Source organism: Myxine glutinosa, chromosome 1, assembly GCF_964187855.1.
Source record: "Myxine glutinosa chromosome 1, kmMyxGlut1.1, whole genome shotgun sequence".
NCBI lineage: Eukaryota > Metazoa > Chordata > Myxini > Myxiniformes > Myxinidae > Myxine > Myxine glutinosa.
Window position 1 is genome coordinate 149,514,106 of NC_136261.1, and position 27,661 is coordinate 149,541,766.

The window sequence follows — 27,661 nt, forward strand, 5'->3', positions numbered from 1 at the left end:
CACCTCTAAAACTACTAATTAGGCATCACAAATCTAAAGAGTTTGCTCATTAAAATTGAAATAAGATGTGAAAACTTACCATTTTACATGACTCACACTGACAAACCTCACTGTGGTATAATTATAGACTGAAACTATCAGCCAATCAGGGAGCTCAAAATCATAAAATGTATGGAGGCTCATAGTGGCCTTTGTATATCATGAATATGCTTAATATTAGTATGAAATCGTGTTAAAAATGGCTGTATTTTCGGGCTTTTTAGTCATTTTCTCGTAGAAAACCCATTTGGAAATATATGACCTCCTAAACATGGCTATTCTGAACATTTTAAGCACCTCAGAAAATCTGTAGCTCCAACGGTATAGAAGATAGAGCTATGTCGGAAATAGCACTTCCTATGAAAAAGGGCGTGGTCATTTCTAAAAGGGCGTGGTCGTTTTCGGGCTTTTCGCCCCGGATAGAGATTTTGGCACACATCCCAGGTTGTTCCTGGGGGTGATATTAGCCTATAACAGTTGAGTTATCCTCTCCTAAATTATTTGCATACATATGTTAGTCAGGTCCTAGACTATTTGGGAGAAGATGCTTTTTTAACAGTTTTAGGTTGAATCCAATATGGCTGCCAAACTATGTGACCTATGATGTCATAAAGTTAATATTTCAATACAAATGGGTCATAGATCATGTGCATGCAATTTCAGATTTTTTAGATAAGGAATTCGATTAAAACATTTTTGACTGGTATACCACTTCACCTATGATGGCATCATTGTCATGCTTTTGTTCCCTATTGGAAGTACTTGACAATGTGGCAAGTTTCAAATTTTTCCATTCAGTAGCTTCCGATAAAGGGGACCGAAAAACAACAACTACCACGGTCCCCGAAAAGGCCAACCCCCGCTTTGCGGGGAAAAATGGCCTCTAAACGGTTTTTTTTTTTTTAGTAGCTTCCGATAAATGAATGTTTAATTATTTGCGTTTAATCCAAGATGGCTGCCATACCACGTGACCAATTACGTCCCAATTGTCATAAAAACATTCTGCATGGGTGTCACTCCTACCCTAAAAGTTTGGTCTCAATTGGACATGTGGTTGCTGAGAAAAACGAGGTTTAGCCCGTACAGGCGGACAGACGGACGGACCGACAACCTGAAAACATAATGCCTCCGGCCACCTTCGGGGGCAGAGGCATAAAAACTAATGTAACGTGTACAAAAAAGATGGTGTAAAAGGCGCTGCATCAACGGCGGTAGATTTCCGAAAAATATATTTTTTTTTACAACTTTTAAAACCTTGATTTAATTCCAATTGCATTATACACTTGAACACTGTGGAACACAAATCGCCTTTTGGCACTTTCATAAACCTTCCGTTTAGCAGTACATACTTGGACAAAATATTATGGCATTTTACATCATGACGTCTAATCATATTTACTGCTCGTAGACCCTGCCCATGCCATTTTTGATCAAGACTGCATGGGGTAAGGTGTCCTATGAGCTATAGTTTTTATTAAAAACAATAATCCTAACTAGCCGAAACCCGTGGAACATCCACGGAAGGGAGGATGTGGTGTATGGATAGAGTGTACCATTATGGATGGCATAGGGGATTTGCTTGTCCGAGTAAGAGTTAGGAAGAAAGATGAGAATGAAGAGTGCGTATATGAACAACGATCGCCGACACCGGCACAAATGCATGCTCTGGATTGTCCACTCAGTGGACGGCTTGCTTTCGCCTTCGCCTGTCCAATCAGTGAACGGCTTGCTTCACCTTCGCCCAGCAGACGCCAATACGATGGCGTCGTAAGATGGCGTCGTATCGGCAGTTAATCGGATGCTTTTGGGCCCCAACGTCGGCTAATTCAGATTTTTCGAGTATGGCTGTACGTAATAAACAAAGTGCGCGGTTCGTAGATCGTAAATCCATTAGTGCCGTGGGCATCGGGTCACTGGGTGCGGCGTAAAAGCGATAACAAAGTCGAGTCCTTACGCTATTATTATATAAATATGGTGGATGTGGAGGTAGGAATGAGAATATCTGGGGACAAGTGACTTGTAAGCACAGTGCGTGTATGTATATTATTGAGATGTGGAGTTGGGTTAGTAAAGTAAGGCTGTTATATTTCAGGCAGGAAAACTTTGAGCATACGAGGGAAGAGTTAGTGCTTCATATTGGGAAAAGCAAATGTGTGGACAGTTTACATCAGATAAAAGGGCAACCTTCAAGGAAAAAATGTGGAGGGTGCAGAGTAGGTATATTCCATTGAGGTGTAAAGGTAGAAGAGAAGAGACCAGGGTGGATTACCAAGGAGATAAGCAATGCTATTAATTACAAGCTGGAGGCTTTCATTAAGTACAAAATAATAGGAACAGAGTCCGACATATTGATATATGAGTAAACAGAAGCTAATTAAGAAAATACTTGTAACTTGGGAAGCCAAAAGAGAAAATAAAAAGTATGTTTGCGAAGAATATGAAACACAATAGCAAGGCATGACTTAAGTATACAGTATAAGGGGTAAAGCTTACTTACTTACTGCTTACTGACTAGTACTATGTAGTCAGTAACAAGCTTACTGACTCTATGTTCGTGACCCAGCTTCCTAATCTGCTCGACCACTGCAATACTCTTCCTGGTTTCATCTTGATTCTTGGAGATGTCAACGTCCACTACGACCAACCACAACATCCTCTCACTTCAAAGATCATTGACCTCCTTTCTACTTTTAGTCTGTCTCAGTCTGTCTCCCAACCTACACACGTTAAAGGACACATCCTGGATTGGTTAGTGCACAGATGCGATGATCAGTTGGTGCAGTCCACGTCAGTGACCTGTGCTATCACCACGGACCACTTCTGTGTCACCAGCCACCTGAGTATTGCTGTTCCTCGTCTTCAGCCCACCTTCATCACCGCCCGCAACATCCGTGCGATCGACCGTTCCGCCTTTAAAGAGGACCTTCACACCCGTCTCTCTGGCCGTTCCTATGTCACTGCAGAAGACCTCGACTGTTGCCTCCGCACAGCGTTGGACTGTCATGCTCCAGCGACACGGCGCGCCGTTCCCAGACGCAGGAGTACTCCGTGGTTCAGCGCAGTCAGCGACGAAGTCAGGGCTGCCAAAAAGGAACGACGACGTGCCGAGAGACAGGGGCTGAAGACTGGCCTCACAGTCCATAAACAGTTGTATAACATAGCTACAAGACTCGTCATAAAAATCATCTAAAAGCAAAAACGTCATATATTTCTGATCGGATTACTAGGAGCTCCTCCTGCAAGCAACTGTTCAGCATTACCAACCACCTGCTTGCCACCAAAAATAAATCCGTTCTTCCCACTGTTTCCTCAAAACGAACTACCCCAACGCTTCCTGCATTTCTTTCACAATAAAATTCAGTCAATAAGAAACAATCTTGACAAGCAGTCACTCCTTTCCTTCGATAATGCTGAACACTGCTTTCACGGACGACCTCTTAGTTCGTTTACTCCTGTTACTGAGGAAATTGTCAAATGTACAATCCTCAAGTCAAACACAAAAACATGTGATCTTGACCCCCTTCCCACCGATTTGTTTTTGAGTGTTTGGACACCCTCCTCCCATTCATTACTGCAGTTATCAATGATTCTCTGACTACGGGTTCATTTCTGCTTCTCTTTAAGCAAGCTCTTGTTAAACCACTTCTTAAAAAGCCCACCCTTGACCTTAACGACATTAAAAATTACCGTCCTATCTCCAACCTGTCTTTCCTGTCAAAGATCACAGAAAGAATTGTGCTATCACAGATGAATGACCATCTAGTTTCAAATAATCTTTTCAATTCTCGCCAGTCAGCATATAGACCAGGCCATAGCACCGAGACCGCTCTCCTAAGAATAACCAATGATCTTCTGACCTCTCTTGACTGTGGTAAGGTTTCCGTTCTTGCTCTTTTTGACTTGTCTGCCGCCTTTGACACGATTGACCATAATGTCTTAATTCGTCGTCTTGAAATCACATTTGGTATAACTGGTACTCCCCTTTCTTGGCTGATGTCCTATCTTACTGAGAGAGTGCAAACAGTTGTTGTCAATGGCCATAAATCGGCCCCTTCTCCGTTTTCCTTTGGCGTTCCCCAGGGCTCAGTCCTGGGACCTATCCTCTTTCTTTTGTACACTCAGCCTCTATTTGATCTTGTTGCCAGACATTCAGTTGATCACCACGCCTTTGCGGACGACAATCAGCTGTACAAAGGAAGCACGATTCAACAAATCGTGCCTACTGTTGAAGTGTTAGAAGGCTGTATTGCCGACGTGAAGGCGTGGATGACCCAAAACAAACTTCAGCTGAACGATGCTAAAACAGAGTCTATGATTGTAAGATTGCACAGATGTCCTCTACAATGTTCACTTCCTACCACTATTCATGTTGGTGAAACCGATGTAAACTTTGTTTCGTCGGCCAAGAACTTTGGTGTGGTTTTCGACTGCAACATGACATTTTCCAAGCAAGTACTTCAAACTTGCAAATCAGCATACTTTCAGCTGCAAAAGATCGCATCCATTCGCCACTTTCTTACTCCTCAAGCTGCTCTAACTCTGGTCTGTGCCCTTGTCCTCTCAAGGCTAGACTATTGTAATTCTTTGTATGCTGGCTGCCCTCAGTTTCTCTTGGATAAGTTACAAAAGGTTCAAAACTCTGCCGCTCGTCTTGTCTGTAAGGCGAAGAAGTCTGACCATGTTACTCCGCTTCTTGAATCTTTACACTGGCTGCCTGTCTCTGCTCGTGTGCAATACAAAATTTGCACACTATGTTATAAATCATTGTGTGGAGCGGGACCTCACTATCTCTCCGATTTGCTCACTCTCTATGAACCTCGGCGACAGCTTCGTTCAAGTGACGACTCTATGACCTTAGAGCCGCCGCGCACCAGCACCAAGTCGTTTGGCGAGAAATCCTTTTCCTTTGCTGCACCTCTGCTCTGGAATGACTTGCCTTCCTCTGTTCGACATGTTGACTCTCTTCCTGCCTTTAAAACCTCCCTCAAAACCTATCTGTTTCACAAGTCTTTCAAAGTCTAAGTCCTGTTTTCCCTTTGGTTTGAGGTGGGACAGAGATCGAGAGTATGTCTGTGTACATGTGCAGGGGAGGAAGGGGAGCAGGGGGGGGGGGAGTACACATCTGTGGGTTTTGAATGGGGAGGGAGAGGAATAGGGCAAGAGTGAAGGTGTGTCTGTGTGTGTGTATGTTTGTGTATGTGTGTGCGGTGCGTGTGCATTCGCATGATAATGTAAAGCGCCATGAGGGTGGTTTACTCTGCTTGATGGGGCTATATAAGACTCCTTTATTATTATTATTATTATTATTAAAGAATAGGTTGAGATAAGTGTGGGTCCCTTCAGAAATAGCACTGGAGATTACGGTACCGTACTTTCAAAATGACGTATTGTGCCCCAGAATGCTGGATGTGCATGCACATAACCCCTCAACAGCAATATTGATTGGGAAATGTTTCCGTAATTCATGCATGCGAGATAAGGTTTATTACCTAAAATGGCACACAAAGCTTCTAAAAGAAGCCAAAAATACTTGGAAAGGTATCTGAGGGAAACTGCTGTGCCTCTGCACAACAGTTAGATAACTTTCTCAACTTGCCGAAAGGACTGAGATCTTGTAGCATTCTGTACTGCAAAAAATCCCGAGACTGGAATAGAGAGAGTCAAGAATCCAGATCTAAGCGGTGGAGAACTGACACGAGTGAAAGGAAGTGGGAGGTTGTGAAACAGAAATTCAGGACAGAGTGACGGCATCATGGACAAAATGGAAGGAGGTTAGTGGAGTCGGCTGTGACAGAAGGAAACTGAGAAAATTCACTGTATCGTGCAGAAACATGGGCTTTGAGAAAAAGGGAAGAGGAATTGCTGGAGAGAACAGATATGAGAATGCTTCATTGGATATTTAGAGTATCACTCCAAATGATGATTGGTTGAGGAAACATTGAGGAAATGAGATTGGTTGAAGAATGAGGAGATATGCAAGAGAGCTGGAGTTGTATCACAGAAAGGATTAGAGAGTATGTTGCAGTGGTTACCTCCACCATCAAAGGTGGATGGAAGTTATGTTTTCACCCCTGTCTGTCTGTCCGTTTGTCTGTGTGTCCGTTTGTGAACAAAATATCTCAAAAGGTTGTAGACGGATTAGGAGGAAATTTGGCTGAGATGTAGCGTATGTGACAAGGACAAAATGATTACATTTTGGTGAAGATCCGGATCCGCTACTATAATTTTAAAGCGATTCTTCACCATTGAGAGATCGGGCCAAAAACAATACATAGCAGGATATCTCAAAAAGTTGTTGACGGATTTGGGCAAAACTTGGTGGACAGGTTTGGTGTCTGATTTGGACATGTAATGAGGAAAAAGGATTAAGAACAAATCAAGAAAGCATGGAATGAGGCAATTAGAGGGAGAATATCAGGACAACAGAGACTAAAGAGGACGCAAGTGGAAAGAGATTTGAAGATCATGGAACTGAGAGGAAGATGCGGAGGATAGAGGGGAACGGAGAAGGCGGATCCGAGTGGCCAACCCCTAAGTGTTGGGATTGAGGTGCAGAGAACAAACTATCATAAATAAAGTCTACAAGGAGAGTATGACTTGTTGCTAATGACAAATCAGGAAGGGCCAGGTTTTGTTTTTCAGGAGCAGTCTATTAAAACTTGCCTTAATTCTTCCGATACTAATTATTAAATTATACGAGTTCCCTCATAAGTAACTACAATGCAGGAGGCCATTAGCCCCATCAAGGTCTGCACAATGGTTGCCAACTTATGGTTGTTTTTCCATGCTCTCCTTTGTAAATGCTGAGCATCAAGCAAGGAATCGGAATCAGCACATACCATTTGTGGTCTTTGGGTTTGGGAGGTCGGCGGTTCAAACCCCGGCTGAATCATAGCAGAGTGGACGCTCCAACCATGATGCCACTGAGTCTGCTTTTATGAGGGTTTTCATTAAACTGTCATCCCGATGTTTTACAAACATGGTCATTCATCAGTGTGTGCCATCCCTCGGATGGACGTTAAACGGGTGTCCCGACTGCTGGAATTAGTTGGTGGACGTTAAAGATCCTACGGTGTCCTTCGCGAAGAGTAGGCAAGCCATCGCCGGCAGCATGAACAAATTACGAATTCTTGCCCCCAATCAGTAGAGGGCACAGCCCCGCCCTCAGCAAATGATGCTACCCCACAACCATTTGCTGCATCCAAACGAAAGAAAAGGGTTTTTATATCACAGTTGATAGACGTCTCCATGGGTCTCGCAAGGAAGACTTCTGAGTTTATAAGACTATAAGCAACTCGCAGTTTAGTTTATAATAAGACTAGCAGAAGTACCCGGGAGGGGTGAGGGGGAAGGGGGGAAGAGAGGGTGAGGGGGGAAGGGGAGGGGGACATGGGGTAGGGGGAGGGATGGGGGAAGGGGGGAGGAGGGAGAGGGGAAGGGGAGGGGGGGAGGGGGCAAGGGGGGGGGAGAGGGGGCAAGGGGGGAAGGGGAGGGCATCAAGCATCAAGGGAGGGGGATGGAGGGGTGAAGGCAAGGAGGGGAGGCAGGAGAGGAAGGGGGTTAATATATATGCTGGTGGGTGAATGGGGTGAATGTGGCGTTCATCACGTTTCTGAGTTAAGTGATGCCGATCAGAAAGAGGAAGAAGCCGTACTACCAAATTCGTACACTTCCAGAATTGTTTGATTTATTTGTATTCAAATGTCTGGTGTTTGTTTTGTATTTATTTATGCGAATGTGCACTTGTATACAACTGTCATTAATTTAAAAAGGCTTAGGCACTATCGAGTTTTTTTTTTTTTTACTCCAAAAAAACGCTTTTCTTTTTCAAAAAAGTTTTTTTTTTTTTTGCCTAAAACTCCCAGGCACTCACTGATGAACCTCTGAAAGTTTGACGAAGATCCGTTCAGCCATCTCTGATAAAAATGGCGACACAGACAGACACACATCTCTCTTATATAGTAGAAGATTACTTCCAATGTTGTTGTTTCGTATGCAGCCTGTAGCTGCTGGTTGCATAATTTCTCTGGAAGCACGTTTGTGCCGCTGATGCAGTGCCCCAATTACCAGTGAGCTGGTACTCAATTTGCCGACCTCAGAAGATTGACAGGTTGAGTCAACCCCACTGGCGTTAATTCAACGATCGACCGGGATTACAAACTCAGGATCCGAGGATCCCAAGCCGGCACCCTAACCGTTAAGCCAACACCAGGCTATCACTTCCAATTGTAAGCAGTAATGTAATTCACCATTGCAGTTGACATAAAAACCCTTCCTTTTCTCCAACAGCCAGATACCAGACCATCAGCTCGACTTCAGACTTGGCCACTTACTCTGCACAGGCTGCTTCTACACTCCCAACAATGGATGGAAGCCATCAATCTGTTACGTGAAATCTCTGGCCATATCTTGAGCATTTGACTCAGCATCCAAAGCCAACTTCTCTCATGGAATATTGACTTCCACTCTCTTTGTCAGCACATTGTTACCTCCACCACAAACGGTTATGTTTTCACCCCTGTTAGTCTGTCTGTCTGTCAGCAGGATATGCCAAAAGGTTGTCGATGAATTCAGACGAAACTTGGTGGACAGATTGTGTGTGACAAGGACGAATTGATTAGATTTTGGTGAAAATCTGAATACGGATCTGGATACGAGAATTTAAAAAGAATTTCAAGTGATTCTTCATCATTGATTGATTGGGCCAAAAATTATATATATATATATATATCATGGTATTTCAAAAAGTTGTGGACCGATTATGACAAAACTCGGTGGATGAGTTGGGTAAGTGGCAAGAATAAGCCGATTCGATTTTGGTTCAGGTCTGAATCCACATGCAGCCCATCAGTGGGATATAAAATGTAAACTGTTCAGCCTGGCAGAGGCAGGCGCTCTACAAATGCCATTCTAGTTCTCAATGGGATCATCTCACCTCCTCCCTGTCATGCGAATGACCCAAGGCCTCCTTCTTCCTCATCTTCAGCACTGATCTTTCTGATTCTCTAGAAAACTCTGTCGATTGATTTGCTGACGACTCCACCCTCTGCCAGAGCATCTTTCATTCTTCAGAAAGGCAGGCAGCAGCCTCTTCCCTCTCCACAGACCTCAATTGAATCAGGAGCCAGTCTAACACTTGGAAATGTGACTGGCCAACCGATCTGGTCTATTATATCATTGTTATCAAACTGTTTCCCCATGGGTAGTGGATGATATATTTGAAGTTTCGCATCAATCAGTGAAACAATTTTTTTTTTAAAGAAGCTTTTTCAACGTTTTCCTTCGATCCAATATGGCTGCCAAACCACGTGAACTATAATGTCATACTTATGAAACCGTGCCTCATGGCTCGCAGTTTTGTAAGCGCCACGTAGAAACGACTACTTGCTCCATTGGCCTAGCATCCAGCTAGATTGACGAAGATCCGTTCATCCATCTCTGAGAAAAATGGCGACAGACAGACATACATCTCTTTTATATAATAGAAGAAGATAGCAGAAGTACCCAGCGTTGCAGGGTGGAGAGGGGGGGAGGAGGAGGGGAGGCAGGAGAGGAAGGGGGTTCATATATATGCTGGTGGGTGAATGGGGTGAATGTGGCATTCATCACGTTTGAGTTAAGTGTGATGCAGATCAGGAAGAAGAAGCTGTTTCAATAATGAACAGCAAAATGACAAGTGGCAGTTCTTGGAATCAACTAGCCATGAGAAATGTAGTTTCCTAAAACGTGACATATCAGGTTGGCATTGTCATAGGATGGCAGTCATTGGAATGGGTAGCTTGGGATGGCATTGTCCTTGGAATGGACAGCATTGCTATAGGAACGGGCGTCGTTCGGCACCCAGCGTGACTGCTCGTAGTTATAGGCGGTAGTTCTAGTTATTATTATTATTGTACACTGCTGTACAACTTGGTGCATGTGCATGCAGGTGCTTCCTTTCCCCACCATTTGGGTAGAATTAAACCGCTCAGGAATATTGCCTCAACCACACATGCCCATTGTCCATGAGACCAGATGAGATTGGCACAGTGTGTGCGGTCAAATATGGAGGGATCAACTTAACTTGGAAATTGAAATTCCTACTCATACTAATCACAATGTTACAGGTTGAACAGTGACAAACCAGGAGACTTCACTACTTACATGACAATTCCTAAAGGGCCAAAGAAGCCAACCATCACAAGTTTGATTTATATTCAACAATCGTTCAATAATTTTTTTCTTCACTTTTATAATGATGTTAATAAGTTCACTTCACTTTTTTGAAAAATTTCAAAAGATGGGAAAAAAAATAAATCAGCAAAAACATTTCCCATTAACAACTGTTTATTCTGACCAAAATAAAACTTCACCATATTCGAAAATCCTTTCCAATTTGTAAAACAATTTTGCCAAGTATACATATCCATTTCCCTATCAAATGTCGACGTTTGACATTAAAGACAATGAAGCGTAGAGACAAGTAGTCAGCACGTTACGATTTAAAAGTTATCAAGAGGTAGCAGGAATTTGTGCATTAACCATCGACGGCAAATTAAACTATTTGCATCCTCATTGAAATTAAACGAAAATAAATGCTGGCATGTAGTACCTGGTTTAAAACACCAACATCCAGTGAAGGTTGGAATAAAAAAAAAAAGTGAAGGTTAGTGAAGGTTCGAATAAACAACACAAAAAAAAATTACAAAGTCATCACAAACCATCACGAGCTCCTTCTTTGCAAATTAACTACAATGATTCCTGGGATGGCTTTCAGTTCTCCAACTGTAAGGACATGCCTCAAAAAAAGATATTAAAAAAAAAAAGTATTGTTCCTCAAAAACCATCATCATGAGGAGAAAATGACTGCATAATTGGAAAAGTAAAATTTTCTACTTAAATCAGATTCAAAAAGAAAAGAAAAACATGCAATGAAGCTGCTTAAAATGGTATCAATTACAATACGAATGCACAAAATATTTTCATTAAAGAAAAATAACCGGTTGCTCCGAGTAACTTTTACCAAAAATGATCGTTGGCGAAACGGGCGGTGGCTCACGAACGTCTAAGTTCAAACGTTTACCACTGCCGAACAGCAAAATGATGGAAGGTGATAATATCTGGAGGAATAGTGACAGCAAAGGCGTAATGAAAACCGCTTTAAATACGCAACTTTGCTTTTCCAGAACGAGTATGGAAGTCGTCAGTCTTTAATCTCACCCCAATGATAAATCACCAAACAGCATATAATTAATAAACCAGTCACGATTCATTTCATCATGCAGAAAGTTGGTACTTCAAAACATGCCCTCGTAATAAACACTGACAAGTCTAATCCAGCAGTTTATTAACCAAAGTACAGCTGGGCTTTATTGAAGTTTTTACACTTGTATCAAATACCCTTATGCTGTATAATTCGACCCAACAACAAACAATCGTTCCCTTCACACTTAGTACATAAATAAAATATAATCATCATCATGATATATATATATATATATATATATATATATATATATATATATATTAAGAAGTGGATGGTTACAGCATGAGTCCCATTGTGGTGTGCAGCAGCATCAGCATTATCGGAATGGAAACTTACACCCTCCAAAGTTAGAAGTACGTACAATAAATGCACGAATTATGAGCAGCAAGGGCAGTGCAGGCTTCGGATTCAAATCGACGGAAAGCCGTTTTAGCGAAGGGCTCGCCATTGCGTGGGTAGTGTCATTTTCGGTGCCGTGGTCCCAAAATGTTGGTTTTTCCTTGCAGTATATCAGGAACAGAAGAGAACTCCTCCAATCTTTGTGCTCTCCTTTCCTCCTCTATGGCCCTTGTTTCTTTGTATTTCATCTTCACATCCCTATGGATAAAATTACTGACGTAAATGAATATGCCAATGCAGAAACAAGTATGACATTGTGAAGCTTGTGCAGAGTAAACCACCGTTTAGAGGCCATTTTTCCCCGCAAAGTGGGGGTTGGCCTTTTCGGGGACCGTGGTTGTTGTTGTTTTTTGGTCCCCTTTTTGAAGCAATGTTTTACGGCCGGATGCCCTTCCTGCCGCCAACCCTGTTTGTCGCCTTTTTACGATAAACAGGGAATTACCAGTGTACTGGTACTCAATTTGCCGACCTTGGAAGGATGACAGGCTGAGTCACCCCTGGCGTTAATTCAGCGATCGACCGGGATTCGAACCCAGGATCCTTGGATCCTAAGCTGGCACCCTAGCCGCTAGCCCAACACCAGGGAATCTTGTGCAGAGTAAGAAAGAAGAAATTTCGTTTTGGAATTGCAAAGACCATCGTGGCTCTGAAAACTCCATTTAAAATGGAAAATAGAAGGGGAACAAAAATAAATAGCACACCAACAATTGAATGTGTTCAGACTACATTTTAACTTTCAGTGATTTGAGTTTGTAAACTATAATGTTAACCGATTAATTCAAACTCGCTGGCATAATGATTACCTGTCACCTCTAAGTCAGGTAGGGCAGCGGTCTAAGTCCGGTTTTGATCCTGCCTGCGTCCCTTTTTGTTTTTAGGCATAAGGGTTTGGCTCATGGAGGAGCTAAATGACAAACTTCGGGGCAAAGGCATGAAAAGGAAATTTGTCGTTTCTTAGTGTTTTGTTTTTTTTGCTACGATTTTCCTTTAACAGCAAAATAGTCACTAACTGTTAATACCGCTAAGGTTTCTCAGTAAAGTAAATCACTGGAAAGGTAATTATACATTAACAGAATTGACTGAATAGTTTTGTTTTTATATATATATATATATACATATATATATATATATATATATATATATATATATATATATATATATATATATATATATATATATATATATATATATATATCTATATATATAAAACACAGTTTGTGTGTGTGTGTGTGTGTGCGCGTGCATGTGTGTGTGTAATGTTACCGATAGACTCCGAAACGGAGAGGCTCACGTGCTTGATATTTGGCATAGACATGGCCATTGAGCCTGGGACGAACATGGCCGAACTCAAAATATTTGACGATCCATATTTTTTATTCATATTTACCTCAGCGCATTTCAGCGAAGTACCCGCTAATCTCAGCCAGTGCGAGCAGCTCGCTGATTCGCTCAGAGCGATCACGTGATGTTCCATCCCCGCCGCTAGACTGATTCGCTCAGAGCGATCACGTGATGTGACCATTGCCATTCACTCCACATAGGTGGAGATGCAGTTACCGGGCGCCATCTTGGTTGGCATTCGATGCTGGGCGATGGTGATTTCCGTCACACGTTTGCACGTAATTCAGAGCGAAAAGCGATCGTGTTTTGTGTCGATTTTTGTCGATTTTGTGCGATATGAATTAAATGTCTTTGATAGGGACCGGTAATTCCGCCAGGGGCGCTGCGCGCACTACGTAAGTCACGCTGTGCATGGCACTCTGTGACCGCCGTTGCGGTGCAATGCTTTGCGGGCAAATCGTTTTTATGCCATGGTATGTCATATTTTGGACTTAACCACTCTTCATGACTGATCATGTGACATCTACACACTCATGGCTACCACCGAGACGGATCCTGGTTTCACGTGAGTAATATTTACCATATTTGCTCGATTTTTGAAGCCGATGCATGCAAATATCGTGTCTATACCACACCTAAAATATTTTTTAGAAAGAATAAGCACATCTCTCCTTTGAAAGTGCCCCCTGAAGTGTGTCCAGGTGGAATTTCTAAGTCGTAGGTCTTAACTCTCAGCAATCTTTTACCGCATGGATTTATCTCGAGTATTTACTAAACTGTGCTAAGTTGAAGTTGCGTACATATTTCAGCAGTTTTCAATGTAAATCAGTGTAATGTAACCTCCCCCCTCCCCCTCCCCTCCCCTCCTACCCCCTCCCATCCCTCACCCCTCCCCCTCCATCCCCTCCCCTCCACCCCCTCCCATCCCCCCTACCCCTCCCCTCTCCACTTCCCCCCCTCCCCCTCCCCTCCTACTCCTCCCCTCCTACCCCCTCCCATCCCTCACCCTCCCCTCCCCCTCTTCTCTCCTCCCCCCCCCTCTTCTCCCCTCCCCCCCCCTCCCCTCCCCCGCCCGGCAATGCCGGGTACTTCTGCTAGTTTATAATATATACATATATATATAATATATTATATATATATTGTTGCGGATTTGAGAATCCTGTGTTTGTAAATATCGCCCTCTGTAAGTAATGTCATGATCTTTGTAAATACCTCCATTTGTGTAAAGGTCAAAGGTCGTCCCCTTAGTTAGTCCATCGCATGCACGTAGAAAATCATATACCCTTCTAAATAGTTATTTCTTTATTATGTGTTCCAATTTAAGGCTCTGTTGCCCATTAGTTGACACTGCATTGCACCGAATCGAATAAGATAGATCCCCTTTTTCAAATTCCCCCAAAGCCTCCATTTCCAACTGCATCATTGCCAACTGCATTATTGCCAACTGCATTTGCCGCCATTACGGCGTGGTCAGCTCGGGGAAGAAGGGCGTGCCCGCCCATCGTCATCAAGGGTGGAGCCAGAGAGCCTGTGCCCACCAATCGGCACTGCGGAGAGCGACCCGGTAGGCGTGCCCTCTTAATCCGCGGCTTGATCGCGGGAAAAGCCATAAAAGGAGGTTGGGAGGGACTGCTTAAAAAAAGATGAGCTCGGAGTCGGACACGAGGCAGAGCAACTCGTTTGAGGGGAAGCCGAGAGAGGTTTTTGAGGGAGGTGCGCTGGACCGCAGACAGATTCTGTGAAGTAGTAAAGGAGCGTCGGAGACGCAAGAGGCGGAGGACGCGTGAGACAGCTGCCAGTGTGAAACCGAATACGTGGAGCTGCCGGCTCCTCGCTGCCAGCCCGAAGCGGAGCTGTGTGCCGGGTTTCGCCTCGAACCCACAAGCGTGGACCAAAGCGCGAGCTCGGAGCCGAACCTCGACGCCTACCATCTACCTGGACCCTCCTCTGCCGTCCCGTACCATCCCTGCCATACCATCCTTTTGTGTACGTGAGTTTGTCTTGTTTGTTTTGTCCCTGGGGTTTAAGTAAGCCTGTATAGATAAGTAGAATTGCACTGTGTCTCCTTCTTCTGTAAATTACTTTCGTTGTCTTTCCTTCTCCTTGGTTTCTTTGGTTTTGTACAATAGTTAGTAATAAATACCTGTGTTCTTCCTACCTTCGTCTTCTGCTTCATGCTCATCCGATCGTCTTTGTGATTTCCCCCATTGAGTACCTGTGGCGCGATTTCGGCCAACGCTTCAGAATCGGGTTAGTGACTGTTAATAGCTCGAACTCCGGGTTGCTAAAACCGCTCGGCAATTGGAACATCTAAAACCGTGGTTCGAGCGGGAGTCCCTCCCCTGCTTCGCGGTCAGGAGTGGCACTCAGGTCCTTGGGACTTTTCGTTGACCAAATACCCTGGCTGCTCCCGACCAGAAGGAGCGTTGGGACCCCCAGGATTCACGTCGGTCAGTCGCAGACAAGGGGATTAATTCCCCCTTGGTAAGGGGAAAAGGGGCCGATGTTGAGATCCGTAACAATTGGTGTCAGAAGTGGGATTCGGACCTGAAGTGCGCTCAGCGCACTCAAAATTACGAGCGGCCGAAATTCTGTTTAAAATCCAAATTAAGTTGTGCCATGGATGATCAAGGTGACCGGATGCCGGTGGGTGAGTTAGAAGGGGGGGTGGAATCGACCCAGGATCCCGGGGAGGCAGTGGGAGTAATAATGGAGGAGGAGAGCAATGAGGATGTGGTAGCAGAGGTTTCAGGCGCACAAGATAGCGGCCTTGCGCACGTGGTTGCGGCAGCACAAAATGGCGGCGCTGCGGAGGCCGAGCCCGCGGTGGCAGCTGGGGCCGCTGTGCAAATCGGGTTTGACCTCAGATTATTCCTGACCCAACTGGATGCAAAAATGGATAGAATGGGGCAGCAATTGGGAGACCAAATTGAAGCAATAATGGACGAAATGAGGGCCAATAGAGAGGGAATGGAAAACAGAATGGGTGACCGAATAAAAAAAATGGGGGAGAACAGAGACTGCAGGTTGGGCGAGCAGGGCACACGGGTGCACGATGAGGTAACGCGACTCGAGGAGCGCAGGTTGAGCGAGTCGGAGCAAGGCACAGGTAACTGGACCGGGGTAGAGATCGCGACCCGGGGTATGGAAAAGCCAGCGACCGCCGAGGTAGAAAAGGAAATTTTATTCAGACCAGCGGTCGCCGAGGGAAAGAAAAAAGAAATTAAGTCCGAATCATTCGAAGCAGTAGTGGAAATTGGAGAGACCGGGGACTTAGAAAAGCACTCGCGGCAGGGAGAAATGGAGACTGTACAAAGTCCATGTTCACATCACGATGCTGTGCTTAACCCAAATGAAAGTTTGCAGGTGTTGGAGCGAAGAAGAAGAAGCGCCCAGGTGAGTTGTGCTGTGTATTGTGCGGGGAGATTTTGCAGGAGGATGTTTGGCGCAGAAAGAATTTCCGCGCGCTTGGGATCGAGAAAGCATCCGGGCGTTGGTGAAGGGTCCCCTGTGAGTGGTGTGAGTGAAAATGGCGCGCTTGTGAGGAAAGAGTGTGCGTTGGAGAGTGAGTGTGTGTCAGAGTATGGGAGTGATACCGGGTGCGGAAGCGAATGCACGTCGGAGGAAATGTGCGAAACCGAGGGTACGGAGTGTGACACGGAGAGTGAGTTGGTGGTGGCGCGGGTGCGAGAGGGCACATCGGAGCGCGATTGTGAAACCGAGTGCGAGCGAGAATGCACGTCGGAGTGTACGGAGTGTGACACGGAGAGTGAGTTGGTGGTGGCGCAGGTGCGAGAGGGCACATTGGAGCGCGAGTGTGAAACCGAGTGCGAGCGAGAATGCACGTCGGAGTGTATGGAGTGTGACACAGAGAGTGAGTTGGTGGTGGCGCAGGTGCGAGAGGGCACATCGGAGCACGAGTGTGAAACCGAGTGCGAGCGAGAATGCATGTCGGAGTGTGACACGGAGAGTAAGGTGATGGTGGAACGTGTGTGAGAGTGTACACCTGAGTTGGTAGTGGCGCAGGTGCGAGAGAGCCCATTGAAGCGCGTGAGTGGGTGGATGCAAGAGTGCACCCCCATGAGTGGTACTGAGTACGTACCGAGGGAGAGTGCGCAAGACGGTGCGCGAGGAGGTGTGTTAAGGAAGTGTGCGAACGACGAGTGTGCACAAGAAGGTGCGCGAGAGGTGTGGTGTGTTACAAGGAGTGCAGTGGTGGAATGGACTGAGTGTGTGGAATGTACGGGCGGCGTTGGAACGCCGGGTTTGGTGAGTGTAAAAAGGAATGCGTGGTGTGAGCATGTCCGGGGAGCATCAACGTTAAACGGGGCAGCGTTTAGGGTGACGGATAGCCGACGCGAGCACCCCGTGCACGGTGCACTTTGTTTGCAGCGAGGACCGGCCTGGACCGTAAGCGCCTCGCTCTTCGGAGCGTCGCGCACGATTCGGGCCGGGTCCCGCACTGAATGGTCGGTGCCGCGTCAGAGCGGCGATCGGCGCGATTCCGGGGGAGGGGGGCCAGGTCGGACCTTCGCCCCCTGGCGGGGACGGGGTTCCGACCGGGCGAGATTGAGCCATCGGGCCGGAGACCGCAAGGATCCGCGCCGAGATGGTGCGTGGAATCTCGGCCCGACCAAACCGCCTCCCCTGAACCGAATGCTGGACGGACTCAACCTGCAGGCGACCAAACCACCCGAATTCATTGCTCGGCTTTGCGAAGCCGAGTTTTAATGATGTCATGACGTACCGAGAGGCTCAGTTATAGCGGACTGTGATGATAATAGTGTTTTGATCCGAAATTTAGAATAGTGAATAGGATTGGCAGAAATGATGATTGGTAAACTGATTGGCAGGGATTGGCAAATTTCGATTTGCAGGAATTTGATGGCAAAATTGATACTGGAAGATGCCCGATGTGGTGGGATGGCAACTCTGCCATCCCTCACACACATGGGGCACATGAGCACTAGTTATGGGGTTATGGCAGTGAAAACTAGCCCGGGAGGGTTAGGATAAAATGATAGGGATCTAGAGAAGATTGACCATCGGTAACTGGAGATTTAAGTAGCGACATTATACCTGTAGTGGGGGCGTAGAGAGAGTAGGGTAGTTGGATTATAACGACGAGGGAGCGCAATAGTATAAAGGGCGACTGGGAAGCACGAGTTTCAGAGGGGAGTAGTTAGATCAGATGATGCTGTGTGTGTGTGTAAAAGTGTATTCAGTAGCATATTGTGAAAAGTGTGGGTGAGTGTATTGTATTGAATGAAGAAGCCTGGGAGGAAGGAGGGTGCAGGAGGCACCAGGTGTGATTGCACAGGTGTGCAAGTGAACAGGTGTATGGAGCAGTGTATGACTGAGTAATGGTGATTGTGTGTTGTCTGTTGTGTTGAGCAAATGGTCCTGGAGGAAGGAGGGTGCAGGAAGCACCAGGTGTGATGGCACAGGTGTGCAAATACAGGTGAGCATGGTTGTATGGAATAAATGGTCTGGAATATATGGAGTATGGAATGGATGGTGTGGAGTGAGTATGGTGGAAACTGTGGAGTGGAGTGGTTGGTGCGAAGGAGTGTATGGGAAGGATAGACCCCATCACGAATACCCAGGGAGGGTAGTTTAAGAGTTAGGTAGAGGGGATAGGTAAATTGTGGTGGATATTGGCATCGGTGGTGCGTGTGGAAGAATGGTGTTTGGATGGGTGCATTAGTGACATGGAAAAGACTGGGCGTGTGGCCTGTTAGAGGGATGGTTGGTTGAGCCCTCCGCCACTGGTAGTCTGTCGGCCAGGTGAGGCCGCAGGTGGGCTCTGGGAGCCAGTTAGAGTTCAATGGGGCCCGAGGATCCAGAGGAAGGACCCGGGTAGCCCAGTGCCAGAGAGGGCACCGAGGTGGTAAGCGCCAAGGAGAGCTTTCCCCAGGTAGATAGGTAGGGTGAGGAGCTAGGTAAGCTCGGGTGGCAACTTCAGTGGCGGAGGCGCACAGGTAAGTAGACCTGTTTGGGGAGCCACACGACTCAGTCCCGAAATTGTGCAAAGGCACAGGGCGTTGAACCGGGGGAGTGAGACCCCAAATTGATGAAGCACCACAGTTGGGTTAATGGGAATTTGGTTCTTAAAACCGCATAGAGTGTAAGATGGCCAATGGATTGGCAGGGAAAGACCCCGGGTAGTGTAAAGAGTGTTAATGTCATTTAGGAAGTAGTTAGGATTGAAATCTCCTCGCACCATCTACATCCACTCACCTGGGGTGACAGAACTCCACACCGTGCCATGGTTTGTTATTTTATTATTTTTGTGCAGATGTTTTGGAAATGTGAGACGCATCACGACGTGGGTGTGACATTGTGCTGGATGTTCCATCTCTCCCTCCTTAAGAGGGATTGATGATGAATTGGAGATGGCAAATTTTTGATTAGTGGGATTGTGACGAATTTGGTATAGGGGAAATATGGGGAAGACGTGACATTAGTGACGAATTGGTAAGTGTGTAGATTTTGTAAATACGGGGGTAAGGGGCAAGGGTGGAACAGGTGACGGGTGGGGTGACGTACGATAGGGACGAGCTTTTCTCCGCTCAGTCTCCAGGCGCACCTCACCTTGCATTGCCTTCGTTGATGTGTACCCTTGTGACCTTACCCCTCGCTAACCTGTCATCTCTGTTAGTCAGGTTCACTATGTTTTTTCGTTCAAAATTTTGGTAGATTAGCAAAACTATACATTTTTGGAATATTCAGAGCATGAGGAATCCAAAAATTAATGTTGACATTTGCGTAGACACCTTTGCGAAAATGACACTCAGGACAGTGATGAAGATCTGTAATAGTCTAGCGCAGGGGTCGGCAACCTTAGGCACGCGTGCCACCATTGGCACGCGGCAGCGTAATCATTGGCACACTGGCGAAAGCAGTGCCCTCTCCGCTGCATGCCAAATCACTTCTTGAACAGCCATTGGCTGTTGCGCGTGTTGCACTATAATAGTATTCCGGTGTGATTGTGCAGGGTGATGAGGTAGATGGATCAGAGCAGAGTCACCATTCCAATTCCAAATTCTTTCACTGGAATAATAATCAAAGATGCACAACATGAGATGCCGGCCTGGCGCATTCAAACACAATATTCGCGGCAACAGGATGTGCTGTAAGAACAGTGGTGTTGTTCACAGCAGATGGTCCGAGGCTGCATCTCCACTCATTTATTATTATTCGGACTGGTTTCTGAGTTTTAATATTAATCTCATCATTATTCTGAATTGTATAATAATCGTAGATATAAAATAGGAGATGTAGGCTTGGTGCCTTCCGATACGCCGTTCATGGCAACCTGAGGTGCTGTAAGAGCAACTGTTGTTAACATCCGGTGGTCAGCGGTTGCATCTCCACTCTTTATCATTCAGGCTGCCTTCTGCGTTTTAATATTAATCTCGTCATTATTTTGAGTTTTTTTTATGGGGTGGTAGTAATGAAAATGGGGGTAGTAGTTTTTCTCGTAACACACGGCCTGTCTTATTTAGTTTGATTGACGGTACGGCCTCCCGCTCACATTTACCACAGGAATTGCAGTGAAGCGGTTCAGGTTCGGTAAAAAAAACCACCTTTAGAGGCCATTTTTCCCCGCAAGCAGGGGTTGGCCTTTTTCGGGGACCGTGGTTGTTGTTGTTTTTTGGTCCCCTTTTTGAAGCAATGTTTTACGGCCGGATGCCCTTCCTGCCACCAACCCTGTTTGTCGCCTTTTTACGACACACAGGGAATTACCAGTGAACTGGTACTCAAGGTTCGGTAGATGTTCGGTAAATGTTTCTTTAAAATGTTGTTGCAATGCATATGGCCTATATGGATGGAATAAAATTCCATGTCTGTTGGAAATATTTTTTTGATGTGGTGTCATAATTAAACTTAATGTTGAACTTAATGTTGATATGGCACACGAATTAACAAGAACATTTCAAACTGGCACTTCATGTCAAAAAGGTTGCCGACCCCTGGTCTAGCGGATAGGTGCTAAAAAATGAACAAATTGTGCACTTTATGATTAAAGCATGAAACTTGGTACACTAATACTAGACATCATGGGGATCATTTTAAAGATTGGAGGCATTCTGTATCTGTCCTGTGTCCACCGTAGCGGCCATTTTCCAAAATGGCTGCCATCGAGGAGATTTTGCCGATAAGTGAATGACAAAAATACCTCTATTAACATAAAATATATATGTTCATGCTATATATATAGTAACTTACTCAAACACAAGAATTATAAATATGCCCTAAGAATATATATTTAATGGATATATGGACCAATATAGGTATTTTGATGGTCAAAATATTAAAGAAAATGAACAAATTCCTTAATATCACTTTTTTTTTTTTTTAAGATAAGGATCATATTATATTATTAGTTATAAGTTTAGAAGTAGAAATTGTTAGTAGTCATTATTAGATATAAGTTGTTATATTTGTTATTAATCATTATATGTTATAAGTAAAACATGTTTTAAATAATAAGGAAAATTAATTACGGTGTTTTTTTTGCAGATCAGATCCAGAATTCTTGCAATATTTAAGAAATATAATTTTCTATAATTTATTGAATTGGTGTGGTTGTGTTTCTAATAATCATTGCTTCTGTCTGTTTCAGATTGTTATGAGTGTTAATCTAATCTACTGCTCATCATCATGAAGAAAGTCTTCAAACTTTCAAGTTCAAGCTAGCAGTGATATCACCATGTCTGTGAATGAGGACGATACACCGATGGACTGGAATAAGTGTCTCATCTGCCAGGAAAGCACCAGTGAGAAACTCACGTGCCCAGCAGACTTTGCAGAAAGGTTCCAAGGAGCTGGGTATACGTCTATTGTTCAAACTTTATCAGCATTCAACAAACTCGGTTGCTTGCCACCAAAGCTTAAGTTGACTCGAATGGACGATGGTAATGGACTGGAGAAAACTTTTTCAAATAGGAAAGCAAAATTTCATAAAACATGCAGACTTAAATTCAACCAAAATGAACTCAAACGTGCAGCTAAGCGGAAGATATGTGTAACGGACAAGAGTTCCTCTTCTGGTGAAAAGGAAAAATTCAAACGTCAAAAGGTCTCCAGGACTGGTGATGCTGTTCACCATTGTTTCATTTGTGAGAAACCCGCATCTGATGCCCTACCTCTCCATAGAGCCTCAACGTTTGGCCTTGACACTCAAGTGCGACAGTGTGCAATTAATCTACAAGATGAGCGTCTGTTGGCAAAGCTCAGTGAAGGAGACTTAATCGCTACAGAGGCTGAGTACCACAGCCAATGCTTAGTGTCATTGAAAAACAGAGATCGAGATAGACCAACAACATCACATGACGAATGCAACACAAATATTGCTCATAACACTGCATTTGCTGAACTTATTTCATACATGCAAACTGCTCTTGAGGATGACAACATTGCCCCTGTTTTCAAACTATCTGTATTGAAAAAACTATATACTGATAGAGTTAACCAGCTGGGAGAGGGCTCCTCTGTCGTTCACTCTACACGATTCAAAAATAAAGTTCTAAGCTACTTTCCTGAGTTAGAAGCGCACAATGAAGGTCACGATGTGCTTCTTGTCGCCAATGCAAATATTGGTAAATCGCTAAGAAGTTCGTGCCAGCTCGACGGTGACAGTGAAGCAGTGTTCATCTCTCGTGCTGCAAACATTGTTCGTAGAGACATGTTAAGAATGAAATGCTTACCATTCAGTGGTTCATTCAAAGAGGATTGTCAAGAAAATTCTGTGCCTCACTCACCGCTGATGCTGGTCACAATGATCATGTATGGGACAGATATCCAAAACCAAGAAAACTACTTGTCACAGCCAGCTTTGTCTGTATCACAATTGATGACATATAACAGCTGTGTGCGTCGACGACAACAACCATCATTGGAAACAAGACATACTGAAAAGTGTGAGACACCACTTCCACTATTTCTCGGATCATTGATCCACTCAAGGACAAGATCTCGCGATCTAGTGGATACACTTTATAGGCTTGGATTGTCAGTTTCATACGACCGTGTGCTAGGCATGTCTGCAGATCTAGGAAACTCTGCCATTAGCCACTTTGAAAGTATTGGAACAGTGTGCCCACCTGCACTCCAAATTGGAGTATTCACAACATCAGCAGTCGACAACATTGACCATGACCCGACAGCAACAAGTGCGCATGGATCTTTCCATGGAACGGGCATCTCCTTGTTTCAGCACCCTGACACTGAAAATTGTGTGACTGAGCAAATGCGCATACCTTTCACAAAATCTGGCAAGAAGGTCATGAACTATGTACGGAGGCAATTCACAGGCTCTGTTTGCCGTGTTGATGTGGTATTTGATGTATACAGAGAAGATAGTCTGAAGGCCGCCACAAGAAAGAAGAGAGGGAAGGGCATACGGATAAGAGTGGAAGGAAACAAGAAGCTGCCTGGAAACTGGTCACAATTCCTACGGGAAGATGGTAACAAGACAGAACTTTTTAATCTCCTGAGTCAACGAGTGACAAATGAAACATTTCCTGGTATAGTGGTCATGACTCACAGAGAAGAGCTGCGTTGTTCAGAGACAATTGACTCAGACTGGTTGTCCTCTTCTACACAGGAGGAAGGAGACACAAGAATGCTGCTGCATGCAGCAGATGGGGCCAGGCAAGGTTGCAAGAACATCTTGCTTAGAACTGTTGACACAGATGTAGTTGTACTAGCCGTCAGTCTTGCTCACAAGCTTGACAGTGCACAGCTAACTGTAGCATTTGGAATGGGAAAATCGTTCCGTTACCTAGACGCAACTCAAATGGCACAGACGCTGGGAAATGATACGTGCAATGCAATACTTGCTTTTCATGCACTGACAGGGTGTGACACCACATCCAGTTTCACCGGCATAGGAAAAAGAACAGCCTGGTCATCATGGAATGCGTTTGTTGATGTCACGCCAGACTTGTGCAGACTTGCACAGACTCCAACAACAGCTAGCATAACCCAGCTTCTCCCAAACATCGAGAGGTACATTGTGCTTATGTACGACCGTGGAAGCTCTGATGATAATGTGAACATGGCATGGAAGACTCTGTTCACACAGAAAGGCAGGAGCATTGAAAACATACCTCCGACTCAAGATGTTCTCTATCAGCATCTACTTCGAGTTGGTTATCAGGCTGGCCATGTATGGGGTCAGGCCCTGTTAAAAGCACCTCACCTGCCCAGCCCAGCAGAGTTTGGATGGATGCGAAAGAACAATTTGGCCGAATGGGAAGTGATGTGGAGGAACCTGCCCCCTGCTGGTGCAGCATGCCGTGCTGTTATTAAGTGTGGCTGTATTAAAGGCTGCAGAGGAAGATGTAAATGTGCGGAAGAAAATCTACCCTGTACATTACTCTGCAAGTGCGGTGGTTGTGAGCGAGAAGGGTGACAAGAGAACGGTTGACATTGAAACATGAGTGTTCTTGGACGTTATTGTTCTATCTCATGCACACCAAAAAACTTTTGTACTACTACAGTGTAATTTTCTGAAGTGTTTTCCTAAATGAAAGGAAAATAACACTTTGTACAAATAAACTAGTTTATCGAAACCAGTTTGTGTTACTTTATTCCTGGAATTTTGCATTTTTCCCCTCCAAATGCCCTTAAAGTGACACATAGAGGTCCCCAAAACAATCAAAAATGAATATTTATGTTATCATATATAATCCTTGGTGATACTTTAGTGTGCAGATGATATTAAAATAACAATTTGATATTTTCTGATGTAATATAAATTTATTCTAGCTAAATAATGATTCTGACTAGCGGCCATTTTTAAAATGGCCGCCACGGGTGACACAGGACAGATCCAGAATGCCTCCAATCTTTAAAATGTTCCCCATAATGTCTAGTATTAGTGTACCACGTTTCATGCTTTAATCATAAAATGCACGATTATTCACCTATCCGCTGGACTATAAAAGCATATTCCTGAACGGTATAGACCTCGTAGATCCTGTGTATAGGACTTATAGTTCAATCTGATACTACCTATAACTTCCTATAACAACCTATAACTTCAAAGGACTTGCAATATCATGTATTATGTAATACAGTTATATCACAAATATAAAGACAATGGTTTTCAATTACCTTTGTTTGTTGCTTTTCTATAATCCTGAGCACTATTTTGAGGCCTTTATTGGATTCCTTGACCCAGAAAACATAGGATTAGCATATTTAATTAAGTCTCTAGGTTGACAAGAAGCCGAGATCACGCAAAATATGTATTTTATGGTGGCCATTTTCAAAATCCAAAATGGCGGCCATGCAGGTGTCTGTGCAAATGCCAACATTGATTTTCAGATTCTCCATGCTCTGAAGATTCCAAAAATGTACAGGTTTGGTAATCCCAAAATTTTGAAAGAAATTATATTTGTTAACATAGTGAACCTGACTATCTTCATCACTGTCCTGAGTGTCATTTTCGCAAAGGTGTCTTCGCAAATGTAAACATTAATTTTTGGATTCCTCATGCTCTGAATATTCCAAAAATGTATAGTTTTGCTAATCTACCAAAATTTTGAACGAAATTATATTTGTTAACATAGTGAACCTGACTATGTCTTCCTTCCCCGACCCGAGGATCGTGCTCTCTGGGCACTGAGGGGAGCGTGCGGGAGGCCGAGTCTGTGTGCCAGAAATTTCCGCAACCAGCTGCCTGCATCCACGCACCACTTATGGACCACAGTCTGTGGCCAAGCACCACAAGCTTTGTGGCATGGCCCCTCTGCTGGGACCGGCCAGGTTGGCCAGAGGAAGATCTTGCTTGCGGACCTCGGTGACGTGGCACCTATGCCCTACAGGTGAACCACCCATAGTCGGCCCCTGTGGGCCATAAATTTAAAAAAATGGACGCATTGTGTGCCTTTTTATCTTTGCAAATAGGCCGCAAGCAAGAAGAACAAGAAAGACAACATCAAGAACGACAACGGGCAGCAGAGGGAGCCGAAGAGGAAGACCAGCATCAGTTTTTTTATTTATTTGAACGGTGGTGACTGTGCACTGACTGGTGCTTTATGGTGCTTTGGTGTTTATTGGTGCTGGTGCGTCGATGCAGTGCATGCTGTCTCCTCCCCTCCCACAGGATTTTCTTTTTGTTCCCCCAAAAGAAAGATCACAGGTCTTGGGTTGCGTTGTGTAAATAATAAAATAGCGTCACTTGTAAATAATGCTCCCCACCGTACATGTTTAGTTTGAAAACCATTCTGCAATTCGGTTATCCTGTGGGCGTGAATCTGTTAGGCAGGGTGCAATGCAGCAGAGGGACATACTTATTTGTGTTTTAAAACTGTCGCACTCAGGGTCAGGTTAATTGTAGAGGGAATTACACCTACGTGCCACATTAAGTTAAAGTTTTATAGGCCCGAGGACGTGCCTGGGGGATGAGGGTGCCGTGTTGCGGATTTGAGAATCCTGCGTTTGTAAATATCACCCTCTGTAAGTAATGTCATGATCTTTGTAAATACCTCCATTTGTGTAAAGGTCAAAGGTCGTCCCCTTAGTTAGTCCATCGCATGCACGTAGAAAATCATATACCCTTCTAAATAGTTATTTCTTTATTATGTGTTCCAGTTTAAGGCTCTGTTGCCCATTAGTTGACACTGCATTGCACAGAATCGAATAAGATAGATCCCCTTTTTCAAATTCCCCCAAAGCCTCCATTTCCAACTGCATCATTGCCAACTGCATTATTGCCAACTGCATTTGCCGCCATTACGGCGTGGTCAGCTCGGGGAAGAAGGGCGTGCCCGCCCATCGTCATCAAGGGTGGAGCCAGAGAGCCCGTGCCCACCAATCGGCACTGCGGAGAGCGACCCGGTAGGCGTGCCCTCTTAACCCACGGCTTGATCGCGGGAAAAGCCATAAAAGGAGGTTGGGAGGGACTGCTTAAAAAAAGATGAGCTCGGAGTCGGACACGAGGCAGAGCAGCTCATTTGAGGGGAAGCTGAGAGAGGTTTTTGAGGGAGGTGCGCTGGACTGCAGACAGATTCTGTGAAATAGTAAAGGAGCGTCGGAGACGCAGGAGGCGGAGGACGCGTGAGACAGCTGCCGGTGTGAAACCGAATACGTGGAGCTGCCGGCTCCTCGCTGCCAGCCCGAAGCGGCGCTGTGTGCCGGGTTTCGCCTCGAACCCACAAGCGTGGACCAAAGTGCGAGCTCGGAGCCGAACCTCGACGCCTACCATCTACCTGGACCCTCCTCTGCCGTCCCGTATCATCCCTGCCATACCATCCTTTTGTGTACGTGAGTTTGTCTTGTTTGTTTTGTCCCTGGGGTTTAAGTAAGCCTGTATAGATAAGTAGAATTGCACTGTCTCCTTCTTCTGTAAATTACTTTCGTTTTCTTTCCTTCTCCTTGGTTTCTTTGGTTTTGTACAATAGTTAGTAATAAATACCTGTGTTCTTCCTACCTTCGTCTTCTTCTTCATGCTCGTCCGATCGTCTTTGTGATTTCCCCCATTGAGTACCTGTGGCGCGATTTCGGCCAACGCTTCGGAATCGGGTTAGTGACTTTTAATAGCTCGAACTCCGGGTTGCTAAAACCGCTCGGCAATTGGAACATCTAAAACCGTGGTTCGAGCGGGAGTCCCTCCCCTGCTTC

The 27,661-nt window shown here is 44.9% G+C and overlaps 1 protein-coding gene across 2 annotated transcripts in view; it reads right to left on the reverse strand.

Annotated features, from left to right (window-relative positions):
• Positions 1-10,218: 10,218 nt before the first annotated feature.
• PTDSS2 (phosphatidylserine synthase 2) overlaps positions 10,219-27,661 on the reverse strand; it is a 160,163-nt gene continuing 142,720 nt past the window's right edge. For both annotated transcript variants that reach the window (XM_068119443.2, XM_068119451.2), the window contains exon 12: positions 10,219-11,881. In XM_068119443.2, coding sequence (XP_067975544.1) covers positions 11,746-11,881 — 136 coding nt within the window. In that variant the 3' untranslated portion in view covers positions 10,219-11,745. The remainder of the gene's footprint in view (positions 11,882-27,661) is intronic.